At 31.1% G+C, this 27,876-nt stretch overlaps 2 protein-coding genes across 10 annotated transcripts in view; both read left to right on the forward strand.

Moving 5' to 3' along the window:
* The window catches only part of LOC130448867 (signal-induced proliferation-associated 1-like protein 1), a 96,209-nt gene extending 80,352 nt beyond the window's left edge, over positions 1-15,857 (forward strand). For 2 of the 9 annotated variants that reach the window (XM_056786421.1, XM_056786424.1), the window contains exons 10-16: positions 1,008-1,270; positions 1,617-1,881; positions 3,230-3,605; positions 4,852-4,869; positions 6,733-7,213; positions 9,482-10,629; positions 10,982-15,857. In XM_056786421.1, the coding sequence (XP_056642399.1) occupies positions 1,008-1,270; positions 1,617-1,881; positions 3,230-3,605; positions 4,852-4,869; positions 6,733-7,213; positions 9,482-10,629; positions 10,982-11,195 (2,765 nt within the window). In that variant the 3' untranslated portion in view covers positions 11,196-15,857. Of the gene's footprint in view, positions 1-1,007; positions 1,271-1,616; positions 1,882-3,229; positions 3,606-4,851; positions 4,870-6,720; positions 7,214-9,481; positions 10,630-10,981 lie in introns of all 9 variants that reach the window. The other 7 variants (XM_056786427.1, XM_056786428.1, XM_056786431.1 and 4 more) reach the window with 4 other exon arrangements.
* Positions 15,858-17,708: 1,851 nt separating this feature from the next.
* LOC130448869 (galectin-8-like) overlaps positions 17,709-27,876 on the forward strand; it is a 48,291-nt gene continuing 38,123 nt past the window's right edge. The window contains exons 1-2 of the mRNA XM_056786433.1: positions 17,709-18,261; positions 22,587-22,678. Of these exons, the coding sequence (XP_056642411.1) occupies positions 18,127-18,261; positions 22,587-22,678 (227 nt within the window). The 5' untranslated portion in view covers positions 17,709-18,126. The remainder of the gene's footprint in view (positions 18,262-22,586; positions 22,679-27,876) is intronic.

The raw sequence follows: 27,876 nt of genomic DNA on the forward strand, positions 1-27,876 counted from the left end.
AGAAATGTTCAATAAGTTTGAGACCCTTTTTATAGTAAGAAAATAGCCATCAACTGCCGACATCACCTCTCCATTGTTGGAAAATACTTGACCACCAAGATATTTTTCCAAATCTGGGATCAGAAAATAATCCAAGCGGGCTAAATCTGGTCAATAGGGTGCATAAGGAAGCAATTTAAACTTTAATTCATTAATTTTGGCTATTGCAATAACGGATGTGTGAGCTGGTGCACACACTGTTTTCACTACCACTACACCAACACTCACAATAACACTGTTTACTTTCAGTCTCTGAAGACGATAACTTGGTTATCGAAACGCGCTTCAGACAGTATAATTGTGTGAGTTGGTGTAGTGGTAGTATAAACTTTGTGCTCAGTATAAAAGGATTCTAGTTATTACAATTTTTGTCAAGTACTATATTAAGGTTTTTGTCTTGATTGCTGAACTTTTGAGAAGTCAGTATTAGATATTTTACAGTGAGTTGTGTTCACATTTTGGGGGTTCACTTTTAATAATTGAATAACTGGGGCTAAGCTTAATGTAGCTTATTCATAATCTAGTTAATTTAACATGGAATGACCTTGATGATGATTGACTGTGACCAGGGTTTCACTTACGTTTTCACATCGCGTAGTTTTGATGTTTCCCAGGATTGTTTTTTCTAGAAAATAAAATGCATTTGGTCTTCTCAGTTTAAAATTGCAGTACTGTGAATTTAGATCAGTTTTGCAGTTGGTTTAAAGTTCCTTGGATGTGATTTTGAATCGAATGGATGGAGCATATCACCATATCGACAGTATATGATCTGCCTTTGACTAGTTTTCAGTGATGGTTTAATATATTATTGATAGCAATCACCAGTGTTGTAATCATGACAGATACTTGTGGAGATCTCTTCCCCGTTTTGTTATTAATTCCAATATGTAAATATGATAAATATACTTTTTTATTATATTGTAAGTTGATTTTGGCAGAGAACTGTTATTTTATTATTGTTTTCACAGCCGATTCGACAGGACTGTATTCAGTATACGCACAATACCAAGATTGTGAAATAATGTTCCATGTATCAACGATGCTTCCCTTTACACCAAATAATAGGCAACAGCTACTTAGGAAACGACACATTGGCAATGATATTGTGACCATCGTGTTCCAAGAACCTGGTGCTTTACCTTTCACTCCAAAAGGTATACGATCTCAATTCCAACATGTTTTTATAGTCGTACATGCTATAAATCCGTGTACGGAAAATACTCATTACAAGGTGAGTTCATTTTTCATCCAAATAGGTCAGTATATAGGAGCACATTCGAAAAAATATGGTAGTTTATTAAAAATAAAATTAAATGAGACTAGTAGAATATAATTAATATTAGCAGAATTAAATTCCGGCATTTAGCAAATATTTATTGTACGTTAACAATTTTTGAAAAGAAAAGTTGATCAAGGACACAAGGTATATTCAAATATATTTCTGTTTACCTTACAAGGTATTCTTGGTAATTATATTGTAATCGAGGTTGATTGGATTGTCCCATAAATCAAAGCACAATCCAACTTTTTCTAAATATTCAACTCCAATTTTAAATGCCTTTAATATGCGATTGTAGGTAGCGGTAAGCAGATCTAAAGACGTCGAAGTATTCGGTCCTCCTATAAAAGAAGGCGCCATATTTCCTAAGGGTAAAGTTTTTGCTGAATTCTTGCTTGCCAAAGTAGTGAACGCCGAAAACGCTGCTCATCGTTCAGAAAAATTCGTAACGATGGCAACGAGAACTCGTCAGGAATACCTCAAGGATCTAGTAATAAATTATTCCACATCGACTATTGTCGATACTGGACAAAAATTTTGTGAGTGTAATGATTTATTCGTAGGTATAAACATTTTAACAGCCATGATTTTGCTTTGGTGGTGGGAAAATGTAAAAACAATATTAATTTTTATATATTATTTCCCTTTTCACTTGCCCCTAGTGTAAATTCACCACTGCCTAGGTGTGAGAATCCCTAACAATAACTAATCATACATAAACTACTTCAATAGTTATTTTCTATTACGAAATTTTTTTATTGCTGAAATAATAATGAACATTTTATTTAATCACTTCATGATTTAAATATTGGATATGTTTTCTCACCATTCGTGCATGACAACCGCATTAATTTCTAACTATTCATCTTTAAGACAATTCGATTTATTTTGTTATTTCTATTTTTTATTTATTTATTTTTGGATGCAACTTTGAGTTTGTGAATGTACAATTGCACGCATGAGATTTTATTTTATTATAATATTATGCTTGATTTTTGTATAACCAAATTACCAACTACTCGTCAAGAAAAGCTCAAAAAATAGGAAAGCAAAAAATAGGAAAAAGTAGGAGGGAATCAATTCCAAGATATGGGCCTAAAAGGATTGCATGTAGTACCTATATAAATTTATTTAATTATTTCTTTCCTAGACTTTTTATATATGTTTTTGTTTCAGAGAAGGACTGAAAGTAGTCGAATCGTAAAATTTTTATCTGCTTTCAAAAATTATAAAAAAAAACTAATTTTAAAAGAGAAGAGATCTAAAATCAATACGATTTAGAAGCATATATACAGTTTTATAATATATTGAGGAAAAAATAAAAAATATTTATTCTTTATGATTTTTAAAGCAAGATTTTCTTCGTCGAAGAAAACTTCTTTTGGTTGTTTTTCTGTCATATTCAGTTCATCGTTAATATCCAATAGTAATTGGACATCATTTTTATGTCCCAGTACCGTTGGTATATTTTTCTCATCTCTTATATATCTCAGTGAAATATTTTACCTTGCTCCTCACTCAAATCATCAACATTTGGGAAGATCTTCAATAACAATAATTATTATATTGTAATTATTATTGTTACTTGAAAATTAACCTAGAAAAAAATTTCAGGTGATAATAAAGACCTTTTTTCATCTAAGGATAGAATTGAAACTCTTTGGTGATAAAAGATCACCTGTTTTGTTTCACACAAATACTTGGTTTGTCTCATATAACTAAAAAATCCAAACATTAAAATTTATATCAACATTATATTAAAACGAATAGATTTCTAACAATTTAAACCATAATACTCCTAACAACTAAGATAATAATGTATAAAAATATTAACTGTTAATCAACATTAATTGAAAAATCGAATTGCCTTAATGAGCTTTCTTTCACTTAATACTTTTTTATTGTTTTCAGCGATATTTAGCAGCAAAAAGAAAGAAAAAGTCCGTCCCCGGTTCATACCGGATTTATGCCAAAGAGGTGCCATTTTGTGGCAAGTATTATTAGATGATAGCGGACAAGGTCAGCAAATTGAGTGTTTTCTTGGTATCTCTTCGGATACATTCATTTTAATAGAAGAAACTTCGAGGCAGATCGTCTTTGTAACGCCTTGTAAATCTATTCTGGGATGGTCTCCACAAACGAATAGTTTGAGATTATATCATCATCAAGGAGAATGCATGACGATTCACATGAGGGACTCTCATGGCGATAGAGATGAACTTATGGAGATTATGGATAGATTGAAAGCAGTTACTTCTGGACATGTTGCACAGGAATTAACCATAAGGTAAGATATAATATCTATAATACTGTATAATATTTGTATATATGTATATGTCTAGCTGTAATTTTTGCTTTGATATCTTCAATGTTTGAAATCCTCAATAGTTACCAAATCAAAAACGATTGCATTTAGAACGAAAAACTGTCAAGTTGAAGAAATTTTGATTACACTTCTGTTTTTAACCTGTTAACCGGGGAGTTTTCTTTTTTAATTACGCAACATATAATGGGCGCGCATTCTTCCACTAGGACGTGTCAATAAGTCACACCCGGTGACCGACATTAATAATACTATTTTTTTTATTTATATGTAAAGAAAATATTTTGTGTTTAAATTACGGAAATTGCTTAGATATTAATTTCAATTTTTGCGCTCAAGCTTATCAAACATGACTAGATTACAAAGTGATAATCCAATGACAGCTGAAAGATATAAGGAAAAACTTGAAGCTTATAATTTAACATGTAAACTACTACTAAATATTTTTAATTTAGTTCTGTACACTTGAAATAAATTGAGAAAGTAATTTTTCCCAAACCAGATTTGCAGTTGGAATGCACGGAGTATTAACACTGAGCTATCAGCGACATTGAATGAGTTGGTTAGGTCTTAACGTACCATAGTTTTTGAAACAATTTTTAAACTGAAGTACCTTTTGAAACAACCTAAATATGACTCAAACTTGTCAACATTATTGTGTGTTTAGATTTCTCAGCGTTTTAATGTTTAAAAATCAACTAAAAAAAGGTATAGAAAATGAAAGTGATTTCTCTTCAACACCACTAGAAATTAGATAAGCTGCTGAAGTTGCTTCATTAAATTGATTGTCGGAAAAGTCAAGGGAAAGTATTTACTATGTCATATGAATTTTAAACGGGTAACAGAAATTATTAATAATTATAAATAAATAAAATTCTCTTGTGACATTAGATACCCAATATTTGTCAAAATAATACATAGATTTTCTAACAAATAACCTTCAACAAAAATATTCAGTAATCGTATATAAAGTATAGCTTCCCCCCGTGAATGAATACCTTTATTATACACTCGTGAATAATAGACTATTGTCCTATTATGTAACAGTTGCTACTGCAATCTTTTTATTGGGTAGATTAGGATAGGTTATGGAAAATCAATTTGAATTCTAGTTTATATTAATTGTTGACACATTTTTTGTAAATCAGTTATTGCAAAATAATATTAGCACATGAAAATACATGGAATCAAATTTTGTCTATGTTTTTAGAAAGCTGAATAGCGATGGGTGAGTTTATTGAAAACATATTTAAATTGGTTTCAAATTGTTGTGTTTGTAGAATTTTGGTTGAAAAAATTTTAGTGGAATGACGTTTTAGGCTGCAAACGTTTACTGATATTGAAACTAATGTTGCTTTTTTATTTATTTAATGTCACTTTATTTAAATTCGAAACAAAAGATATTTTAACACTAATGAGGATGATAGAAATCTCGATATCTTATAAAGTTTAATCAAACAAAATTAAATTTTATATAATTTCTTCTTTTTGTACAGTTCTCTCCTCAAAGGTTGGCAATCTCATTAATTGGAGAATCATAACAATTCTTTAGTTTTAAAATATTTTTTTCCTCTATTGTTCATGTTTATCTAATAGTAGCGTTCTGATAATCGACTTTGAACCCAAACTATTTCCATTTTTCCTACTTTTACGAAGATGAAGCTACATTTGATGATGATGAGTGTTAAATTATATTTGATTATAACGTGAACTTCATTTTGTATGTTTATTACGAATCTTCACATTTTTTTCAACACGCTTAAATTAGCTTCACCTGTATGTAGTTTGGAAGCTTGTTTGTTTGCTTGTAACTCTCCTTTATGGCTTATTACTGCTAGTATATCCCACCACTTTAATTACGTTCGTTAGCCGAGCTGGCTAAGGCGTCAACCTCTCGATTCGTCGGTCGTGGGTTCAAATCCCGTTCACGTTGTAAAAAACTGTAAACATGCTTTTCAAGCATATCAAACTAATAAGTTAAAGATATTAAAAGCGTGGGGTGATCCATATTTCTCGAAAGTACTGATCTCGGTTCTACTTTCTGTGGTATAAGTTTGAGCGAACCTTCAAATTTTTAGTGATTATCTCCTTTGGTCTTCTTGATGCCAATGTTATTTGTTGTTTGCAGTATTAGTTAGGAGTCAGTGGGTGGGTTCCTCATGTGTTATACATACTACAAAATTGCTCTATGAAATAGCTTTGCTCAAATTTTCATGTGCAACAATAGAGAAAGAGAGAAATGCTTTATTGTCAAAAAATTGTTACAATTTGTAGACAAAAGCTTGTAAAAACTAAAAAACACACATGGATATAACTAAATAAAGATATAAATAAAATAAAATTTTTATTTAATTGAGAAGTAAATATTTTCGTATCTGCTCAGCTTCAATTCATAACAAACCACGCTAATTTGGCGTTTTCGAGATTGCAGAATCAATTTATCAAAGTCCTAGATGCGGGAAATGCGTATTTGAATTGCAGTTTTGCTTTTTGAACTGTTATCGGCCAGTTAAGATAACCTAACCTAAGATAAAGTGAACCTAACCTGTTCTAAAGTGAACTTAACTTGATCGAAATTAAAGTAAACGTAACCTAATCGAAGTTAAAGTAAACCTCACCTAACCTAATTGAACTTAATCAGAAAATGGATCCGTTTTACCTTATTAATATCAAGAGAAAGTTCTCAATTCGAATGTAAATTAATGAAAAATGGGAACAATAATTATTTTCTACTTTTTTATTACTGTACAGCTCTTTCTCTTTCTCCTCTTCAGCTAAGTCTAATTTCTTAAAAATAGATCTGTCAAAATGAAACCTTTAGGTCAATTCATAAATCAAGTTCAAAAAGCCGAACTGGAAGTCAACCAATGTAATGAAACCGGAAGTCCCAATTTCCGATATTTGGGACCTCGATAAATGGATTTTACGAAGTCGAAAACGCTAAAATAACGTGTTTTATTATAATCCTAAACCGTATCCGTTTTTCTTCAAAATAAAAAGTGTGAATATTTTTATTTTGTAGTTACTAATACATTTTGCATGCGAAATCCAAGCATAATAATTTCGTTTTTCACCAAAGCAAAAATTTTAGTCGGAACATCATGGGTCAACTGGGCTTCCACGTTCAACCCGACGGTATTGTTACATTGGTAGAAAGTGCAGGTCAAGCCTGGCAGGCGGGTCTTCGACAAAACTCCCGATTAGTAGAAATATGCAAGGTAGCGGTAGCCACTCTCACTTATGACCAAATGGTGGACCTCTTGAAAACGTCTATTACTGTAACTTTGACTGTGATACCACCTTTACCCGATGGAACGCCACGCAAAGGATGTACTCTTCAAAATTGCAAATATAATGAAGCACATTACGAAGGGGATTATGACAATACAAACAATGAAGAAAATAAAGGTAGGAAGGCTCCTCAAATTCAACAAGCCGTTTCTGGTAATCACAGAAGAATTTATGAGAGAAGCTTTTCACCTCCAAGAAGTAGTAATAGTTCCGGTTATGGTACCGGTAGTAGCAGCAAGTCTTTTCATGCACCTGAAACAAGATTTCAAAATAATATAGAGGTGAGTCTTTTTACTTTTTCAAATATTCTCATCAAAATAAAATTAATTCGTTTTAACTAAGCTTTATTTAATTTAATAATACGAGGTTATATCAGTTTTTCAAATTTGATTAGTTTAGATGAGTATTTGAGTTTAATGTTCTTTTAGTTAGTTCTGATAGAGGCCTTTAATATGTAGTGAAGTAACTAATTTGATATTCCGCTCGACATTTTACGTTCAGAAACGAGCTAATTCAAGTGGGTGTACTGTGAGATACGTCTGAAGAACTACTTCATGCCCTTCAAAATAGAAAATGTCAACTACAAAGGGTAGCAGATAAAAATTCTTCACGTCCTGTAGCGTATCCAGGACATTGTAGCAGCTTCCAAGTTGCATTAAATGCATAGAACATGTATGTACACAAAAGTAGAACAAAAAATCTTATAAATCTGAGAATTAGTCAACATAAATAGGTGTCTTCAAACTACCTATAATTATCCTACATTAATAACGAAATTCTATGTAATCTGCAACCCTGCTTCGCTCTACGTTGAATCAATTACTACAATACATGTTACTTCACTATATGTCTATGTAATTGGGATAATGGTGTATTGACAAAAAAGGATAATTATGGAAACAAAAATTTTAATGCTTCTCAGTTTTTAATATAAAATTGAACGTAGATAGTATAACTCGTGCTATTGGATAAAGCTTAGTATTCTATTTAGATTAAAATTTAATAATTCTATTACCTTGTATAGTTCATAGCTAACGGAACTAGTTGTAAGTAAGCCTAGGAAGATAGTAAATGGATGTTGCTTCCTAGTACAAGTAGGCTATAGGCAGTATTCTCTTAGTATAGTTAATATCACTGAGCTTGAACCACTTTCCAAGGTAGCTATCACAAATTGAATTTCACTATGAGTAGAAAATAATGGTGAATATTTATTTCGGTTTGATTGTATATCACATATGTTTCAAGTAACGGTGGGTCTTGTACCCACCACTTTTATTTTCTTGGTTGACGAAAAAACTTTTTTTCCATTCAGCCATTATCTACAGTGTTAAAGGTATCACAAGTGAACCGATTCTAACCAACCATACATGTTGTCAGTATCAAATTGGATGGGTTAAGGGTTTCACATCTTGGGGTCTTTCAGGGTAACTAACTCAAAAGCAAGGTAGACCACGGTACAGATAGGAATAGGTCTCTTAGGTTTGAGTAATAGAAGAAACGAAACTATCTAGATTATAGTTAAATTAGGGGTGGAGGAAACCCCTATGTTGGGACCTCTGCGTACAGTAGACAGATGGTTGAAATGTTGTGCATGATCCACCATTCTGTTGCTGTGTGGATCGAAACATAATCATATTTTGTAATGTTGATATTTGAAGTTATAAAATCCCCAAAAATACCTCTATATATATATCCGATCCCACATTTTCCACCTAAGTTAGGGGGGGAAACTCCTAAGTTGGGAACACTGAATACAGTAGACATAAATATATTAAACATTAAACCAAAGTGAAAAGAAAGACTATATAAACTCTGTATATATTATATTCTGTTCAGAATTGAAAATAAAAGAGGAGTAATAAAAAATTTTTAAAAATTTGATATTTTTCGAAAATATGACGTGTTCCCTTATAAAATATCAGTTTATGACTATAATTTACATTTGCTAAACTAAAGCATCTATTTAAAAGAAAATTACTTAGTAGTTAAATGATAAAAGCAAAACATACGTGATTTACCATCAACTGTAATATCTGAAATATGAATATAAAACAAAATTCAGGTGAATTTATAAAAAGTCCAAGGACATATTTAAAGTGATACTTCACTTAAAAATATACTTGAACATCTTCTGAATTATTGTTGTTTTCAAAAAGACACTCTATCAGAAAGGATGGCAGTAAATTGACATAATCTTCACATAATGAACAATTTGAGTTCTATTATGTTTAATGCGAGAGTTGCTACTTTAGTTTAATGGCAACTGCTTCTTCAGGTGTAGACTAACTTTGACCTCGCACTTTATTTTAGATCTGCGGGAATAAGAAGAAATCGTTGGGTGCCAAACAAGGACTGTATGGCGGATGACCCATTGATTCGATGTCAGATTTGACATAGCCACATCAGTGTTGTCATATTTCAAAAATTTATTAGCAACTAAGCCTATCAACATGTGGTTGATTTTGATTCAGAAGATATTCATATATTGTTTTGATAGGAATATAACTGTAAATACTGTTGACATTGAATATAATACTTTTTATTTACAGGGTACCTTAACAAGTTCTTCCAGTGGCCATTCTGACGACAAATGGTATGATATTTTGCAAGAATTCGAGGCGCCACCAATACCTATAAAGATGAATCAGCATGTTTCTCGGTTACACCATACCAATAATACTTTCCCTAGTACTCCAAAGCGTAGCAACTCTCATCAAAACACACTTTTACAAACGCATCAAAATAATCAATATTCCGTCCAACATAATAAGATCCACATCAGTAATTCTTTGCCACTACAACACGTCAATACATCGCAGTCATTAACAACTGCAATTCATTCTAATACCGAGATGGATATTTATAAAATGGAAAAGAATAATCTTATCAAGCAACATAACGAAAGGTTGAGACAAGAAAGTGACTATATGAGTGCTAGAGGTTCTAGTAGATCTGATTATGCTACAGTACAAAGTTTAAATAACGATTTTAATAGAGTAGCGCTCAATGAGAGTCTTTCTACTGATAGTTCTATAAGTGAAAGGATCAATTTGATTGGCAGCGAAGAAGAACTTTCTTCGGCTGCTGGAAATGCATCGCCCAGATCTAGAAGAGCTGCTAAACATTCAAATTTGACTCAAAGTTATAACCGCAACCAAAGTCCGAGATCTATGAATGGGGAGGCAAAATTACGTCCAGGTGTCACGTCTCGTAGTTCAAATCGTAATAGTGCCAATTTATCCACAAACTTCCAAGAAGAGCTTCTTCGTTTAATCAATCCTGATAATATAGAAGCTTCTGCTGACCAAAAAATAGTTAAAGAAACAAAAAATCACTCAAGGGAGAATCTTAATAATGCATTAAGCGTTCACAAGACTCAACCAGAAATTATTTTGACAATGGCTAGGCCCGCAACTGTTATTTCTAACGCTAGTACTACCTCCAGTCCTCTACCAAATGAGTTTAAGAGGACTCCAGATGATCTTGGTGCTTCTCACGTGCCTTTAGGTAAGTTGAAAACTAATGTGAGTTTTCCTGACGATTTCCCATTGCCGGAAGATGGGGATTGGCCGAGTTTAGTTGACACGGCTACAAGTTTTATGAACCAAGTAGGATCCAATTGTGAAAACAATAAAGAAACAGAGAGAAACCGTTGTTGGAGCGACGATGTCGTCATTGACGCTTCTATTGGATCTACGTAAGTATTAACGACTATAAATTCACTTTAAATTGAAATATAAATCTAATTATCGCCCCTATAGCATTGCAAGATATTTCCCTCCCAATGACTGACTGCTGAGAATAAAATTTCAAATTTATCTGTAAATTATCTATAATTAATTATTGTCTCAATATCAATAAAAACATTGTCCTACCAATAGGAGGTTTATGTAGGTTAAATACAATTGGGATTAAGTGGCTTCAGCTTCCTAAATATCAGTCATCCACCAATAAAAAGTCATTGTCGTGAATTTGCTTTCATACCTTCTTCAAAAATCAGTAATCAGAGTAATACTAATAAAATTGAATTTCTATTCACAATATTTTAGAGTAAGTTCGAGTACGAGTGTTCCAGAACTTCAAAGTCATGTTGCAGAACTGGAATCGAAAGTTAATCTCGAAACAAGGAGAAGATTGTCTTTGGAGAATGAAGTACGTCGACTCAAGGAAGAAAACCGAAAATTACAAGACCAGGCACATGCAGCTGTACAACAACTCAGAAAATTCACTGAATGGTTTTTTAAAAACGTGAAAAGGCAGTAAATTGCTAATTTTTAATGTTTTTTTACCAATATTAGTTGGGAATTTTCTTTATCTATATAAATGTATTGAGTAACAATACTGGAATAGCTGAAATCTTGCAACTATACCACATTCACCATTTAATTCTTCGACGCACGTTTTAATAACCAAATTGTTCGTCTTCAGAGACTAAAGGCGACAGACAGTGTAATTTTGACTGTTGCCGGAATGGCAGTGAACGGTAAGATAACAATATGGTATTATTTTTGAGATGCTATCCCTCACTAAATGTATTAACCATATAGATTTTCAGTAAATGAATTCTATGAATCAAAAATTTTCAACACATTTTCAAAACTTTTTTGTTACCCTAATCACACAATCTTAAGACACCAAAATCGTATAGATTTTGATAATGTTAGTTTAAAGATACTTAACACTTTGTTAGGTGCATCACTATAAGAGGATCTGAGAAATTCAAATGATTTGATATATGTAAATGTTAAATGCTACTTTTAGGTAAAAATCTATTGAACATACTGTTTACACTACCATTACATCAACACTCACAATTAAACTGTTTACCTTGGGTCTCTGAAAACGATAACTTGGTTATTGAAACGCGTTGTATGTTGTGGTAGTGTAAACAGTGTGTTCAGTATGATTATCACCAACGATTTCAAAAATTCCAACTTAAGTGAAAATATAAACTAAAGACTTATCACTAATGTTTGGCTACACTTGGAATCAAAAAACTTTTTGAAAAATTCTTATTTTTCTTTTGCAAAAAATAAGTTTATCTTTCTTCATCTATTGACATGCCGAGATTAGAAAACTTCTCAAATTATCTTTTTACATTATATATACGTGAAGTTATTTTTTCACCACAAATTACACATTGCAGATAATCCATAAATAAGTCAAAACAACATTGGAGCTTTGAGTACTGAATACTTTAGTTCTTTACTTCAAGGTATCGGCATTTTACAGATCCACAACAATTAACCAAGTGTTAAATAAAAAAATCCCAACTATATATTGTTTAAAATGTATTTATTTGATACAAAATAATGGTTGCAGTATGCAGCAGCCATGTATATATGTATAATTTTAGTAATCTGTTTCTTTTAAAAATTATGTATAATAATGTATGTTATAGTACAAAAAAGTTGTTTGTTTTTTTTTAATTTATTTTTAACAAATGATAATCCAATTTAACAAAAGAGCGCAATGTTTATATAATAAAAACATTGCTTGCATTATTCATTGTATAGAATCTTTGTCTTTATTGTAATTTTTACTAGTTACCACAATAATCAGATTTTAGAATATCTGAAAATATTATTAATAGTGGCTTTAACTTCTCTTAAAACAAATATAAAGTGTTTCATTTGCAATTTTTAATGAAAAGTTTGTTTTAAACTAGTGTTTTTCTTCGCATTTAATAGCTAGAAGTTGATGGGATAATAAACTGTAAATAACACTGTGACATTTATATGCATTTAATTTTTTTATTTTTTGATTTTCATTTTCGAATTCTAATTAATTTGACCAATATAAAATGTGCAAACTGTACTGTACCACTAAATATTCATAGCGTCCAAACACTTGAGTCCAAAAAATGTCTTTTTGATTTTTAAATGTCATTCAATAGAGAATCGAAAGATGCACCTATAGACAACTGTTACAAAAGTCTTGAAAAATATATGTTTATAAACTTTCAAAAAAATATGTGTATTATGATCACAATACATAAAAAGCACAATTTTTTTGCTCTCCCGAAAAGTTGTCCTTCTGGTGAGCTCTATTAATATTTTGGAGATATACAATTTTGACATGTCTTTTAGTAATTTGTCTCTGGTCAATATTATTTTATTTATTTATTTGTATATTTTTCAGAAAAGAGATGATTTACTGTTTATACTTTCGTGTATGTTGAAGTACAATATGTACAATGGATTTTTGTTCTCTACTCTTTCTTATATTCCTCTACGGTTCGTTCTTTTTCGCATAAAGTGATATTTGTGCTGTTTTTTATATTTAGATGCTTTAAATAAATTCTACATTTTTAATAAATTATGGTTTTCTTGTTCCATCCAGTATCAGGTTTTCCATTCTTTTCACTATATTCAACTTTTGGACCAGGACAAGTGATCCAAAGACAAAAACCCAGAGTCTTTCTTTAACAAGTTGAGCTCCAGAGCGGTCTATAGGCCCGTAACTGAACTTTCCCCGCAACCCAGAGCGGTCCTTGCGACTTATTTTATTTCAAACCTTCTCCGCGGCTCAAAGTACCGTATTTAAATGTGTTCTACAGGTACGGTTCATAGGATCGCTCTGGGGCCGGGGGAAAAACATAATTTTTTCGCACTTTTGATTCCATTTTTCTTTGAAACCACACCCCATATGGAGTGCAAACATTTTTTGGGTTCAGGGGAAGATTGATCAAGTTTAGTTACTGCTCAAAGTGTTAAACTCATTAGTGTTTTCTAAAAACTTCTATTCAACCACTAGTTAGTTTGTTTGCTTCCTTTTTTGTGTTACCGATACTTTTTCTTTGTTGATTTCCAATATAAAATAATTGAATACATTTACTTGAAACACTTTATATATTTATTAATATTTATACCTAAAGTGATATCTTACTATTGTGCTACTTGATTGAATGTTTTAAAATAATAAGTATTATGTAAAAACTTGACAAGAGATCTAACAGATCATTTGAATTTGTTTTACTACAAATTTAACGATTATTACTATTTTTAATCGTATGCACGATATTCCCGAACTATTCAAAATAATACTGAGCCGTTGTCAATTTTGTAATCTTGTTAGTTTTTTTAAATGTAATATTTAGAAATTAAGATCGCGTTTCTTATGAACCTAAACTCCAATCTTTGCTTAAGGTGAAACTGTATTTTGGAAAGTAAGCACTTTCATTAGACCAAAGACAAATTGAGACAATTTTCCATATTACAAAAATATTTTGAGAGGCAGCTAGTTACATGAGATTGATTCATAACCCATTTAAATTAGTGGGAAACGTCGAAACAAGAGATAATAAGCTGGATTTTTTTATATATACCTTCATGCTGGCATTCTAAAATTTGTCTCGATGATCTCATTTCTCGGGCCAGTCTCTGTATCATATCGGTTTCCATTCATCCAAAAATGGTAATATATAAAATTAGTGACCAATTTTATTTTAAGTATTTTTTCATATAATCAGCCGTTTTGCGATAGATATATGTACTATAATGCAAATTCAATCTATTTTGAATGATAATATTTACTTCGTATTCCGCTTAACGCATAGTTACTTTAACGTTTTTCTTATTTATTTACACTCTTTCTATTCGTGGTGTGAATTTAGATTGTCATTTTTTAAGTTCTTAATTTATTCTTCATACTACACTTAACTAACTTGCTCAGTACAATAAATGTGGAAAATTGTAAATTTGTCATTGGAAAAATAAAGTGCAAAGAAATATGATACACACGAATTTTGCAGAAGGTAGCTACTGGAAACCTCTCTCAAATTTCACCTTTTTGAAACGTTTTCATATTTTTGCACTTGATTTTTTAACTCCTCGTCATCATCCTTAAATAGTATTAATACTAGTTAGTATTGGATCAACTTTTCTCATTCATTTCTTTAGCTTTACCCATTAGAATGGTTAAAATAAGTGAAAATTGCAGATTTTTAAGAATATATTGTGACATGAATACACAGGGAGCTTATAAAAATAATATAAACATGGATGAATTTTAAAGAAAATTTGAGAAACCGGATATGCGTGTCGTCCATCAGCCATATCTGTTTTCGAGTATTCGGTATTTGAAAAGAATGAAGATTTCCAATTTGAAAAAAACAGTACATGTATGGTGCACGATGTGAGCTCGATCAAATCTCTCTCGATCCAATGAATCAAAAATATCTTAATTCGCTTTATTTCAATCTTCATCACATGTGCATGTTTGATTTTACTGTATTTTTATAAATCTGTTAATGATTCAGCTTTACATGTTTACAAAGTATAAATTCATGAAATATTTGAAACTGTTGTTTCAACACATAAGTTATTTGTTTCATTAATTTATATAAAATAAGTCTTTCATTATATTAGGCTGTTAAATATTTGTAATTTGCTTCAGCACTGGTCGATCTGCTACATCCTCCCTGTAATATATCGTAACATTTTTCAGTCGATTTCATCCATTTTCACTTTATCACTGAAAATGTTCAATCAAATTTCAATAATCTCAATATGAAAAAAGGCTTCTATTCCGATTTGTAATTTTTAATTACTTTTGTCATTTGGGCTAATCTAAAGCAATAAATGTGATTGAAAGTGAATTTATTTAAATTATTATCTATCAATTAATTTAAAATTTTCTGTTTATGTAATTAATAAGTATTATTATTGTTAAATATAAGTTGAATATTTTTAAGGAGCAACACCAAATCAACATTATTCGATTAATATTCTAGTTATAGTTGAAGTAATATATGAAATTTTAGTTACTTGCATTCCCGAGTGTTTTAATAATTTTTGTTGTGTTATAATTAATTAATCTGAGTTTTATGTTTAATATCTGTGACCTGGTAGATGCCTTAGAAATTGATATGTTAGGATTTCAGTATACAAACTTTTTAATGAATTAAAAATCTTGTAAATGTTATCTGTTGTTTTAATTTAAATTTCTAAACCTAGTAAAATGACATAGGGGAAATTAGAAGGATCTAGACTAATCAGAATATTAACAGACATCCAGGTGTACAAAAACCTCGATAGCTAGCAGCAGACATGAGTGGGAACCTGACAGTTAACATATAACCTTACGTCCCCGACAGGAGACTCTTCCTCAGGAAGTGGTATTTGGCCTCAGTTAAACTATAACGAACGACGTTAACAATTAATAATAAAACACTGGAAACACCTTATGAACACAATTAAAAATAAAAATTAACCAATCTAAAACTATCCCCGGACACGATTAATCAAATTAATATTTATTGCTAAGAGCAATAAATAAATTTATTGAAAAAATAATAAATTCTCATTAACTGCGTATCCAAAAGAACACAACGGATAAAATCAGTTATAAATTAAAAACAACTCAGATTTATTTAAATATTAAAGATAAGTCTGGAACTTATCTATGGAAATCCGGCATGGTTGCAGCCCTCAACTGGATTCCCAGTTGTTGGAGTGAGTTGAATTGGTTCTCACTTTGATATGGTGGGTCAAATGGAATGACAAAATGAAGCATTCATTCAGGAAAATAAAAATAATTCGCAAATCATAACCACGATGTTAATCACTGGACACTAATCAAAAAACAAGTAAATACACCCTTAAAATTTCCAATTATTCATCAAATAACTGAACTGAGTTATTTCCGTAAAAAAAGTTAGTGCTACATCAGTAAGGGGAGAAGTAAATATCTCAATTCATCTGATTTCAGTAAAATTAAATGGGACGAAATTTTTTTAATGGAAGTTCTGAACCATAATTTCAGATATTTCTAAGCTCTTAATAATTTTGCGCAATCCATTAATGCAGATAAATTTGGGGAATGCATTCTGTTTTCAAGACAATAAAGATCTACAAATCGAAAAAAAGTCAGATTAGCGGAGATTACGATAGCCACAATAATAATGCAGCTTCAGAAAATCCGAAAGGGCTAAAAGGAATAACGTTAATGGAGTGTGTTGGATGTTAAAGAAACATAACAAATCTGGGGCGATAAAAAATATACGAACATAAAGAAGAGAAAAATTCAGTCGTGTGAGAAGAAATGATTCCCAATAAGAAAATAGAAAACAAAGAGAACTGGGATTATTATAAGTAAGCAAGAAGAAAAAAGATGGGAATGGGATTATTTTTTGAGAAGATCAGAAATAATTAGGAAGTAGATGTACATGTAAATTGTCCCAACAGCAATCCGTCCTAGAATTCCACAAGCTGAGTGAAGAACAAAGACGTACTATATTTGAGTTTCATTTTTACATTAATATTTTTGAAAGTATTTATTTATTTTAAAAAAATATGTGTAAATCCATTATAAACAAAAAAAGGTACATTATGAGTAATTTTTTCTTGCAGTATCTACGTAAATAAGTTCTGCTTTATATCTAATAATTTTTGACTGATTATTGTCAGCATTTTCAAAAATAACATAGCTTTAAAGCTCTTCTTTAAAATCCGGTTTCATCGACGATATGACTATTGAAATTTGAATATTAATATTAAAGTTTGACAACTCAAATAAATACAAACTTCTTTAATTTCTTATTTCTTAAACCCTTTTATATAATAATACATCTAAATGTTCTTGACTTTAGGTCTATTCTGTTTTAAAATTAGTTTTTTTAATAATTTTTGGAAGAAAGATAAAATTTGACGTTTTGACTTTTCTTTAAAAAATTATTAAAAAACTAATTTTAAAACCGAATAGACCTAAAGTCAAGAACATTTAGATGCATAAATACAAATTTTAGCAAGCAATCGTTGAGCAGTCTTAAAATTTCGATCAACTTTCTATGTATATTTCAACATTATACATATTGACCTTGTTTTTCTGAATTGATAAGCAGGTCTCATAAATTTTATATTATCATTATGGCAGCTCTATAAAAAATCGAAAACTTGCTCATCGTCTTACAACAAAAGCAATTAGTTTATTTATCGTGGCGATTAGTTACACATATTCAATATTTATTTCGATAAATGACCCTTGTACGTTGTGGCAAAATGCATAACTCATACATTATTTAAACAATGATGTCTCCGCCTAATAAAAATTAACAATGATTTACTCATAGACATTACAGAAAATTAGTTGCTCTAAGTAAGATCGAGGTTAATAGGTTTTTCAGGAGGCTATTTTTATCATTCAGTGAACAGACATAATATAGCTGTGAAAGTGCGGATAATAAAAAGTGAAAATGCCTGAAATTAGAAACGCACAAAAATTAAACAAAAAACGATTATGTGGGTGCTGTAATTCGTGTCGGATTTTCCCGTCGTATGGCAGAAGGAATCAAATACCTGAGATAATCATTACTAATAACATGAACGAGGTAAGTGAACTGCCTTGAAATGAATTTTTGTTATATTTAGAGAACACGTTTAATGTGTTTTGGAATCGATATTCATGAACATTTTTATATATACGATGTGAGTATGTTGAGTAATTTGAATATTTTTTTTACAATTTCTTGTCTTTCTCAAAATGAGTTCTTTGCGAAATTATATAGCTGCGGAGGTGATTATACCAATTCTTAGAGCATTGCTGTAACTCTGACACTGGAAAATCCTTTAACTAATAGGTTATAGCATGTTAATGTTTTAAAGCGTCCCAGAATGTAATTTTCTTGATAAGAGAAAAGTCACAAGGACTTGGAATCGAGTTAGGTGATTAAGAAGGCTGAAGAACGGAGAGGTTATTTATCCCTCAATTCGTTGGTTGAATTAAACTCTTCTCTGACCATTCTGAATATCTATCGATCCAAAAAATCGTAGAGATTGTCCACATTTTTATCGGTTCTTGAAAATGAAAGCCTTTGTCGCTAATATTCTAAAATGTCTTGAATAAATGAAAAAACCTGGGTAAATAAGTTTCCTTAAGTAATTTGGAAATTGGTTCACGTAGTCGAAAGTAATTGATAAATCTGGAGTTTATTGAAAAAACGTTTGATACATATCAAATTAGATCGCTTGGGAATTTATTCATTAAAAATAACATCGCCCAAATGTAAATATTCATTTAATCGGGCACAGAAATTGCCATTTGCCATTGATGGCTGCCATTTTGTGAAAGATATTTTCTTTGGATTGTGCCAGAGAAGTCCGTTGGTTAGCATAAACTTGATTGATTTGATATAACCCTATAGGAAAAACTCCATAGACGTTAAATCGGTTCTGCGTCAACTTATGTCAACTCTCCTTGATATCAATATGCCAGGAAAGATTTCATGAACTCGTGGCAGAGATCTACTCGACGTGTGTGAAGTTACTCCGTCTAGAATTCCTATAGACGGAAGGCCTATAATCCTACGTTCACTTTAGGGCAAAGTAGGGGTTGTTGATGTTTGTTTTTTGGATTGATTGCACTCCAATAGCGACAATTTTGCTTGTTGACGTGTCTATTAAGATGAAAATGAGCTTCATCCGAAAACAAGATGTTGGTAAGCTTAGAAAGCGTTCGATCATTTGATTTACGAAGTTAAGCCTCTGACAAGCATCCCCAGGCTTCGATTTTTGCACCAACTGAATGTAAAGGTACAGCCCCAAATCTTTGTGTAAAGTGCGAAATAGTGATGATCTACGCAGATTTAAAGCAGCAGCACGCTTTCAAATAAACAAGTAAGGCTCGTCCCGAACATCATCGACCATTCTGGACAACATAAAAGAACTTCTCGACCTATTTTCCAATATGTCTGGCGTATCATTTAAGCCATAATCATTGTGAATATTGCAGAATTTTCTTCGTACTACAGTTGCCTAATTACCGTTTGTTGTAAAACTCACGCACGTACAATGCACGGTCCGCTCTCGAGAAACGCCCCATAGCAACTAAATTCTCAAGAGCTACCGCGCCTCTCCTTGTAGCTGTGTTCACAAAGGTAAACTTTTCTTGGAGATACATTGTGCTTCACAATTTGTAATGTAATTGTACAAACTATGATTGAAATCCATTTGGCGCTCTTTTCTAGTCGAAAAAAGTTTGTTTTCAAATTTTAAAACTTATTGAGAATTTGTTTTTCAGTAGGCAGCATTCCCAAAGCAAATAATTTTTCTCCTTTCATCGAATTCTTGAAGAAAGTTTCAATTCTTTTTAACATTCTGTGATGAAAAGCAAGGATAAAAACGAAATGGCACCAGAACAGCTCTGAACTCTTAGTTCACTCTCCCTATCATGACTAACAAAAAGGAGTATGACTCCTCCATAGTTAGAGAATAGAAAGAGTACGCAGAGTGCCAGTTCGACGCTTGAAAAGACAAGAAAAATAAAATTCTTATTTTAACCTCAACCCTAAAATCTTAGTTATTTACCCTGTATTTTGCCATATTTAAATTAATCTTATCTCATATCCTTGTTTTATAAAGCAATGCTATCGATTAGTAAATACAGTTACTGGTTAATTTGTAAACGCGATTAGTGAACAATATTTTTTATGGTATGAATAATAATTTTTATCTCAATGTTTACGAGAACGTAATAAGTTTGAACTCCCAAATAAAATTGTACACCAGAATAAGGTGTTAATGCATAAGTACTTAGTTTAATATTATAGTTCACGGTCGATATTTCCTGATAATATATCGAATATCGACAGGAATATCAATAAGATTAAGTGATTAACAAATATGGCATTTACAAAGTTTTTATTGAATATATCGAAATGTCCTTGTCTCATTGGGGATTCAACTTTATCGATGGCAAAATTATTTACAGATTATTACTATAAGGTAGGTCATAAAATAAACAAATGTAGATTGTTTGTAGTTATTAACATTGCGTACAAAGTAGTTACATACCTCGGAAATTACAGAATTACAAAAATAAGCATTGCTCCCTCATTCATTTATTTATCAAACAAAAAATTTCGAGGGCATTATAGTGCAAATAACTTTTCTCGGACTGTGTTAATAGTCATGTATAGTTTTTCTTTTTTTATTCAAACGACTCCACTAAGGCACTTTTTGAGGAGGCAACCCAGAACAACATTTCAACGAAATTGATCGCCAATTAAATCACCAAACTAATATTTTTATACTTGTGGTACATTATCGATCATAAAATTTGGATTACCACATTATTTCAAATTATTTTATGATTTATACAATTTCAAACTATTTTTGCATGGTTGGATAAACGTAGGATAAAAAAGGCCCATCTCCAAATGTCGGTATTGTTAGGTACTATAGTATTACTATTGTAAAAGTTAGCGATGGCCATAAGTACTTTTGTAGTACAAATTGTCACAGCTAACTACAGGAGATAGCCGCTGAAGTTTGGTATAAGACTCTCTAGTCAACAATGAAGAAACTGGTTGATTTAATAGAAGACCTGGTTTAGGAAGAAGAAGAAATATAATAGCTATAAATGACTCTGCTTTCTCATTTGTAGTGCTTTGAGAGTGAGGACTTAATGCAGCTGAATTATTATCTGGAACTAGAGCTAGTGGTCTGCTCTTATTTAGAACACCAGATTGAAAATATCTAAGTTTTGCATCCAGGACAAGAGAGAATTGTAGTCGCCTAGTGTTGATGAATGGCAATTCTGTCTTAGGATAAGATAAACGCCCAAGTATATTGACTACAACGCTGTAAATATGCTCAAAAGAATCTTGCCCCAACCGTTGATTGGAGGATCAGTTATGGAATGTGATACACATCTTTTGAACCTCACAAAGAATCAGTCTCATCTATCATCAGTAGTTATGATTAGGATGAGCATAGGCCTCTTATATTTTCCACATTATTCTGTTTTGTATCATTAGCATCCAGTATCATCCTGATACTATCTTAATATCACCAAACAAAAGCAAAATATGTAGAAAATTTCATTGCAAAAACTATCGAATTCGAAGTTGTACATCTAAGGGTATATAAAATTGAAGAATAAAGCTAATGTTAATTTTAATCTGTGTATACATTTTTTAATTCATGAAAACAAGAATCAATTATGTTGAATCATTTCTTACATTTTCATCATTAACCGCACGCCTATGACTCGTTGATTTTTTTGTCCATGTTGAAATTGAATCAATAAAAAAGATATTTTGCATTGATTTTGTCTTCAATTTGCAAATTTTATAATGTTTCACTGAGAAGATTGAATAAATTTTGATTAAAAGTTTTCCAATTATGCAACAAAACATTTTTGTATACCTTTTGTCAAAAATAAAGTAACTTCAAGGAGATGTAACTTTTTGGTGAGCCTATTTTTACGAAAATACGTTCATTTTGTTTTCCAAAATAAGTGGTTTAATTTATGACCCACTTTTTTGTTACACCTTGTACACTTAATTATAAATGCTATTGTAGTATTCATAATTTTTTGGTCAGCTATATGAGTAATAATGTGAAATAAGCTTCTAATTTGGCAATGGTAACCTTAATATAAAATCAATTTTACAAGGACTTAAAAATATCAGCTTGCAGTATATGCACTACTCAATGCAGATTCAACTTTAGTTCATGTATACCTACCTACATGAAACTGTCGCAGAAGCCAAAGAAAAACATAATAAGTACTAATAATATGAGTCAATCGCTTGAACAATGTTACGTAAATTTATTATCAGTTTTGTGAGGTTACAATTGTTAGCTTTATCTTGTTTTAAAAATAATGGATGAGATTGGTGTAGATGCTTTAGATTTTATTATTGTTCAACAGAAGGACTACCGGCACTTTTACAATATTCCCCAGCCACTCGATGCAGGAACTGTCATCAAAGTTAAGGGAATCGTTCTTCCAGAATGCTCAAGGTAAGTTCAGATTAGTCACACTATTTTTTTAATGGCACGATGCTTAGTTTTGTTTATAATAAATTGAGTTCAATAACTTTTAAATAAACAAATCTTTATGCTTACTTACGTAAAGATAATTTTGACCTTAAATAAATCAATTTATCTGCACTGAAATTTATTTTAGAATTATAGATTAGGTTAATTTTTTGGTGTTGCCATATTGCCAGTATTAAAAATTAGTATACATTCACTTTATAGTTAAAATGTATTGAACTGTTTCTAAACTGTTTCCTCTTAACGGTATATGGAAAATTTGAATTAATCATAGAATTTTATTGTCTGATTATTAATCAAAATAAAAAATTACGAGAACAATCGGAATTGATACTACGTATATTTGAAATCGGGCAACAGTGTTTCGAATTGTTTAGAAAGAAATTCTTTTATTCAGTAGATGGCGATAGATAAATTATCTCAACGCTGCAATATGATATATACAATAGAAACTAATATTTTCAACTGTGGATTTAAATAGATATTTATGTGATTAGAAATGAGAAGTATTAACTTAATACATTAGGGCGGATAAAAAATGTTTATATAAAAGTAAACTTGTAAGTAACCTACTTAATTCACCTCATAAAGTGTGAATTTTTGGCTACCGAATACAAGATGGCACAAGCGATACTATATATGAATATTATTATCTGATAATTTTTTACATATCCTGACAGTTGAAATTGTTACGTTACCGGAATATTTAATTATTTTCGATTGTCGGATCGTAAAAATGTAAAAAAATTAATTAATCAATAACTTATGTTTAAAATGAAACATTGAAAATTTGACAGAGATTATACACAATGTAATCAAATACTATAAATACATAACCTGATGAATTCTTGGTTTATTGAAGAGAAAACAAACTTTTCCAATAAAATTCATCCACTAGATAATTAATTGAAAAGTCATAGAAAGTTCAGATTTGAATGACGAACTTTAATAATCATTTCTTCACCCATGGGATTTGAAGATCAAATTTTGTACTCAGTGGACTCGCATTTTCCTTTGACTTATTTTTGTTTCTAATACCTCATCAAACTCAGTTTCACAATTCAACAACCATTACTCGAAATGGGAGGAAAAAATATATTAAAAGCAGACAAAGAAACAATTTGTGAGGTCAAAAAAATATAAGGAAAACTAGAAGGAATAATGTTATAAAAATACGAGCTTGCAATCAGGTATTATCACAATATACGATCAAATGCTGTTCAGGTGGAATTTTTTAATTGATTGATTCTAGAATCGACCAAGAAGTTGATGATGAAAGTATTTGATGAAATATCTTTGCTGTGTTTACTCAATGATGAAGTTAACAAGGTAATCTATGATCTAAAGAATAACACACGTAACCTTGTGTCTACCATGGTTACTACAATAATAGAAGGTTTGTGACATGCGCATGTTTTTTGTAAACAAACGATCAGCCGCTAGAACAGCAACTACGTCATTATGTTCACATTTTTGTTTTATTTATATTTTTATGTCAACCTAACCTAACCTAACCTAACCTCACTAACATTATAGTCGAGTTATGAGTTGCCGTTCTCACAGCTGTGAAGAATCGGCGACGTCACTTGTCTACTGCGCATCTTGTTATTGTCACAAACCTTCTATTTTTCTAGTAACCTTGGTGTCAACAACACTTTAAGGTCACAGACAAGAGATCAGAGCCCAAAGAGTCAAGTGATTGGGGCATGTGTACAGAATGAATGCGAACTGAATTGCCAAAAGAGGAGGAGATAGGAAATCGGAAAAAGAAGAAGATTCAGATCAGAAAAATAAATAAATAATTTCTAGGAAAGTCTATTTATTTATTTCTTGTGTTTATTTTTGTTCTAGTACTTTATAGAAATCTATTTGCGGTATATAAATAAGTTTATGTATCGCGTTTAGTTAGTTTTAAATAAATAGTCGTAGTGAATAAAATGAATTATTAAAAGTGATCACAGAAATTATTTAAGTGAAGTAAATTATTATAAGTTGAGTGTATTGTATAGTATGTACATAAATTAAGAACGTAAGTATTTATTAATTCACCCCACGAATAGAAAGAATGTAAATAAATACGAAAAACGTTACACTATGTTACTGAAAAAACGGTTACAAAATGTATTTAAGGCTGTCCGCAGAATAGAGTAAGCGCAATGAGTAACGAGATCGATTAGCGAAAATGCTTGTTTAATATAAAATTTAGAAACCACTGGTAATTTTATAATAATCAATCACTTGATTCACTTTTTATTTTTCACTTAAAAGATCGTAAATTTGTGTTTTTTATGACGTTTCTTTTATCTACGTATTCGTGTGTGTGTGTGTCGTGACTTGATTTTAAACATGAAACAAGATTAGTTGCTTTAGATACATCTTATTGACAGTATCTAACCGGTAATCTGACCTATAATTGTAACTGTAAACACTGATAATGCCCAACGATTGTCTATAAATCAACGCATCGGTTTTACGATTTGGGTTTATTATTCTGTACAGATATTAGAAGTGAATTGAACTACTATGTATACTTTATTAAGGTCTGTAAGGGCAAAATACACATGACTAACAATACATATAAAAATTTAGAAGAAGAGTTGAAACTATCTCATACGTAAGAGATAGCAAACAGAACCGTCAAATGAACTTTTAGACACAAACTAGCTCTTGAGATGAACAGATGAAGAAATCTGCACCAGATTATTTGCTGGCAAACACAAAATATTAAATCTGTGTATTAAATCTGTATAGATAGAGCATCATAGAAGGAAATAGTCACTGAATTATCAGAAGATCAAAAAAAAAGTGTTAAAAATCGGAAGACTACTGATGTAGACTGACTGACACATCTATATAATTCTATAACCGCTATGGTTAATATTCAATGACCGACACACAATTCTATTTAAAATTTAATATATATTTACAATCATACCAAAAGTATCTAATAATTTGAAAATAGTCATGGATCACACTGGAAATCCGGGATAGTGGTAGCCCTCAATTGGATTCCCAGATATTGGAGTTCTATGTTGGTTTCTTGTGGTGCACCGGTTGAATCCTTTGTTGAAATCCCAACCTGGCAGCTGTAGAACTGTGGAAAAATATAAAATGAGGAAGGAAATGGGAACACAGATGGAAATTATTGGAGAAGGAACGAGTAGGTAGAGCAGATTCGAATAAAAAGGAGCTTATGCTATAAAAAACTGTACTGATATATTTTTTAAAATATAACCCAAACAGAAATATGTTCTATTCTATTGGTTCGGTTCCCAAAATAAATAGAAAATACGAATTGTTAAGGATAACTGGAATTTTGTGGGCACTTATATATAAAAACCAAAGTTAAAAGGATATTTAAAAAACTTACCAGCGAATATAAAGGATAATGACACTTCAAGTTTTACTAAATTTGATTATTTTTGCTATAGAGTGTAGACAGATAGAAGACGATTCAGAATACACACCGAGGTTTTATTGAATTCCTCGAATGGATTGGAAGGTCATAAACAAATTAATTTCTTCAAACACTCGAATGTAAGAATTGAAATAACTATTGAACCACAATACGTGAACAAAGGAATGTTCGAAAGTGAAACGTAACAAGCTTAATGGCATATTACAACACCTTACCTTCGTATCAAAAAAAGACGTACATGATGTCAAATATTACAAATAGTTAATAATAACAAAATATTTACCAATTCTTGCAAATAATAGATCGTTATCGAGCCAGAGTCAAACATGCTACCACAAAAACTATAAATCTGCATTTCTGCAATCCTCACTTATGACTAATAAAAGTACTACAGATATAAATAAAATAGAATGAAGTATTGACTATATACTCAATATTATGAGATTATCGAATATTACCTCACAAATATTTTGTGTTTCCGCTTTAATTTAAACCCGATCTCTCATCATCTTCAAAATCAACGAGGTAGATACCGTCTTAAAGAATAAGACCTTTTTCATTATAAGTTATTGTCTAGACTGTATAAAGTTTTAGTGGCCAAGACAGCTAATTCCACAGTTCACCTTTTTGCTGCTAGAATGCGCCACCTGCTATGGAAAATGAGCGTTTCTTCAGATATTTCATGGATCAAAGTAATTAACTTTATTGTAGGTTATGTTTATGCAACTATATTGTGCTTTGAAGCTTTATAGTATCTCATACATAGTGTACAATGAATGTTAACAGTAGGAATGTGTGTTTTGAGTGACAATAAACACTCAGGTTCACACTGCATATCAGGTATACATGAAGAAAGTTGTAGATCTGCCAATAATATTAAGGTGAATCAAAATAATGATGATAGGATTTTGGATGAGAAAACTAGTTAATCTACTACTTCACATTTTGAGATTAGGCCTACCCTTAGAGGCCGTGAATGTATAAGCAACCTTGATAGTTGTAAAATGAGACAGCAAAAGAAAAAAAGGATTTCTGTTAATGCTTGTAATTTCTTTAGATCAGTTCATAGAGTTGCTCAAAACCATGAAATTGTGTTAGTAATTTGCTCAGACTTCAATTTACCAATTCTAAAACTCCAAGAACCCGTAGCTAGTATAGAGATAGTTTGCACAACATATTTTAGACAAACCTTTCCAGTGTCCAATAACAAAATTCATTCTTGGCGAATTAAGGAAGTCGTGAGCTCTGTATTCTCTATGAAGTTCTCAAACTTTTTTCCTCGTAAATCACTTTTAAAATACTTAATACTAGTTTTTGTTGATAGATTTCCACCATATTACCAACTCGTTAAACAATCAGATAACTACGGAAATTCAAGTACACTTCTGTCGTAGAGCTTCCCGTGGACTCCTAAGGGTGCACCTGGTCCACTGTGGGAATAACTGTTCTAGATTAAAGGCGGAACCTAACTCTACAAAATAAAGTGGATATTTGTTCTTAGCCACATCAAATTATTTGCCCTTTGCTCGTTAGGTTTAGAAGTCTCTCTGTGAGATGGATTCATAAAAAAAATTGAATTTCTTTGTCTTAAATCATAAGCTTTACTTCATAAGTACTCAAATTTTGAAATATCGAAATTAAAGGTCTCTAGGAATACCAAAATAGCGGTTCGAGTATTTTGTTCTAGATGTGAGCAATTTATGTACAACGTTGGTCTATATTAAGTAGGATGATTCTGTATAAA

The sequence above is a fragment of the Diorhabda sublineata genome, chromosome 9 (genome assembly GCF_026230105.1).
Source record: "Diorhabda sublineata isolate icDioSubl1.1 chromosome 9, icDioSubl1.1, whole genome shotgun sequence".
NCBI lineage: Eukaryota > Metazoa > Arthropoda > Insecta > Coleoptera > Chrysomelidae > Diorhabda > Diorhabda sublineata.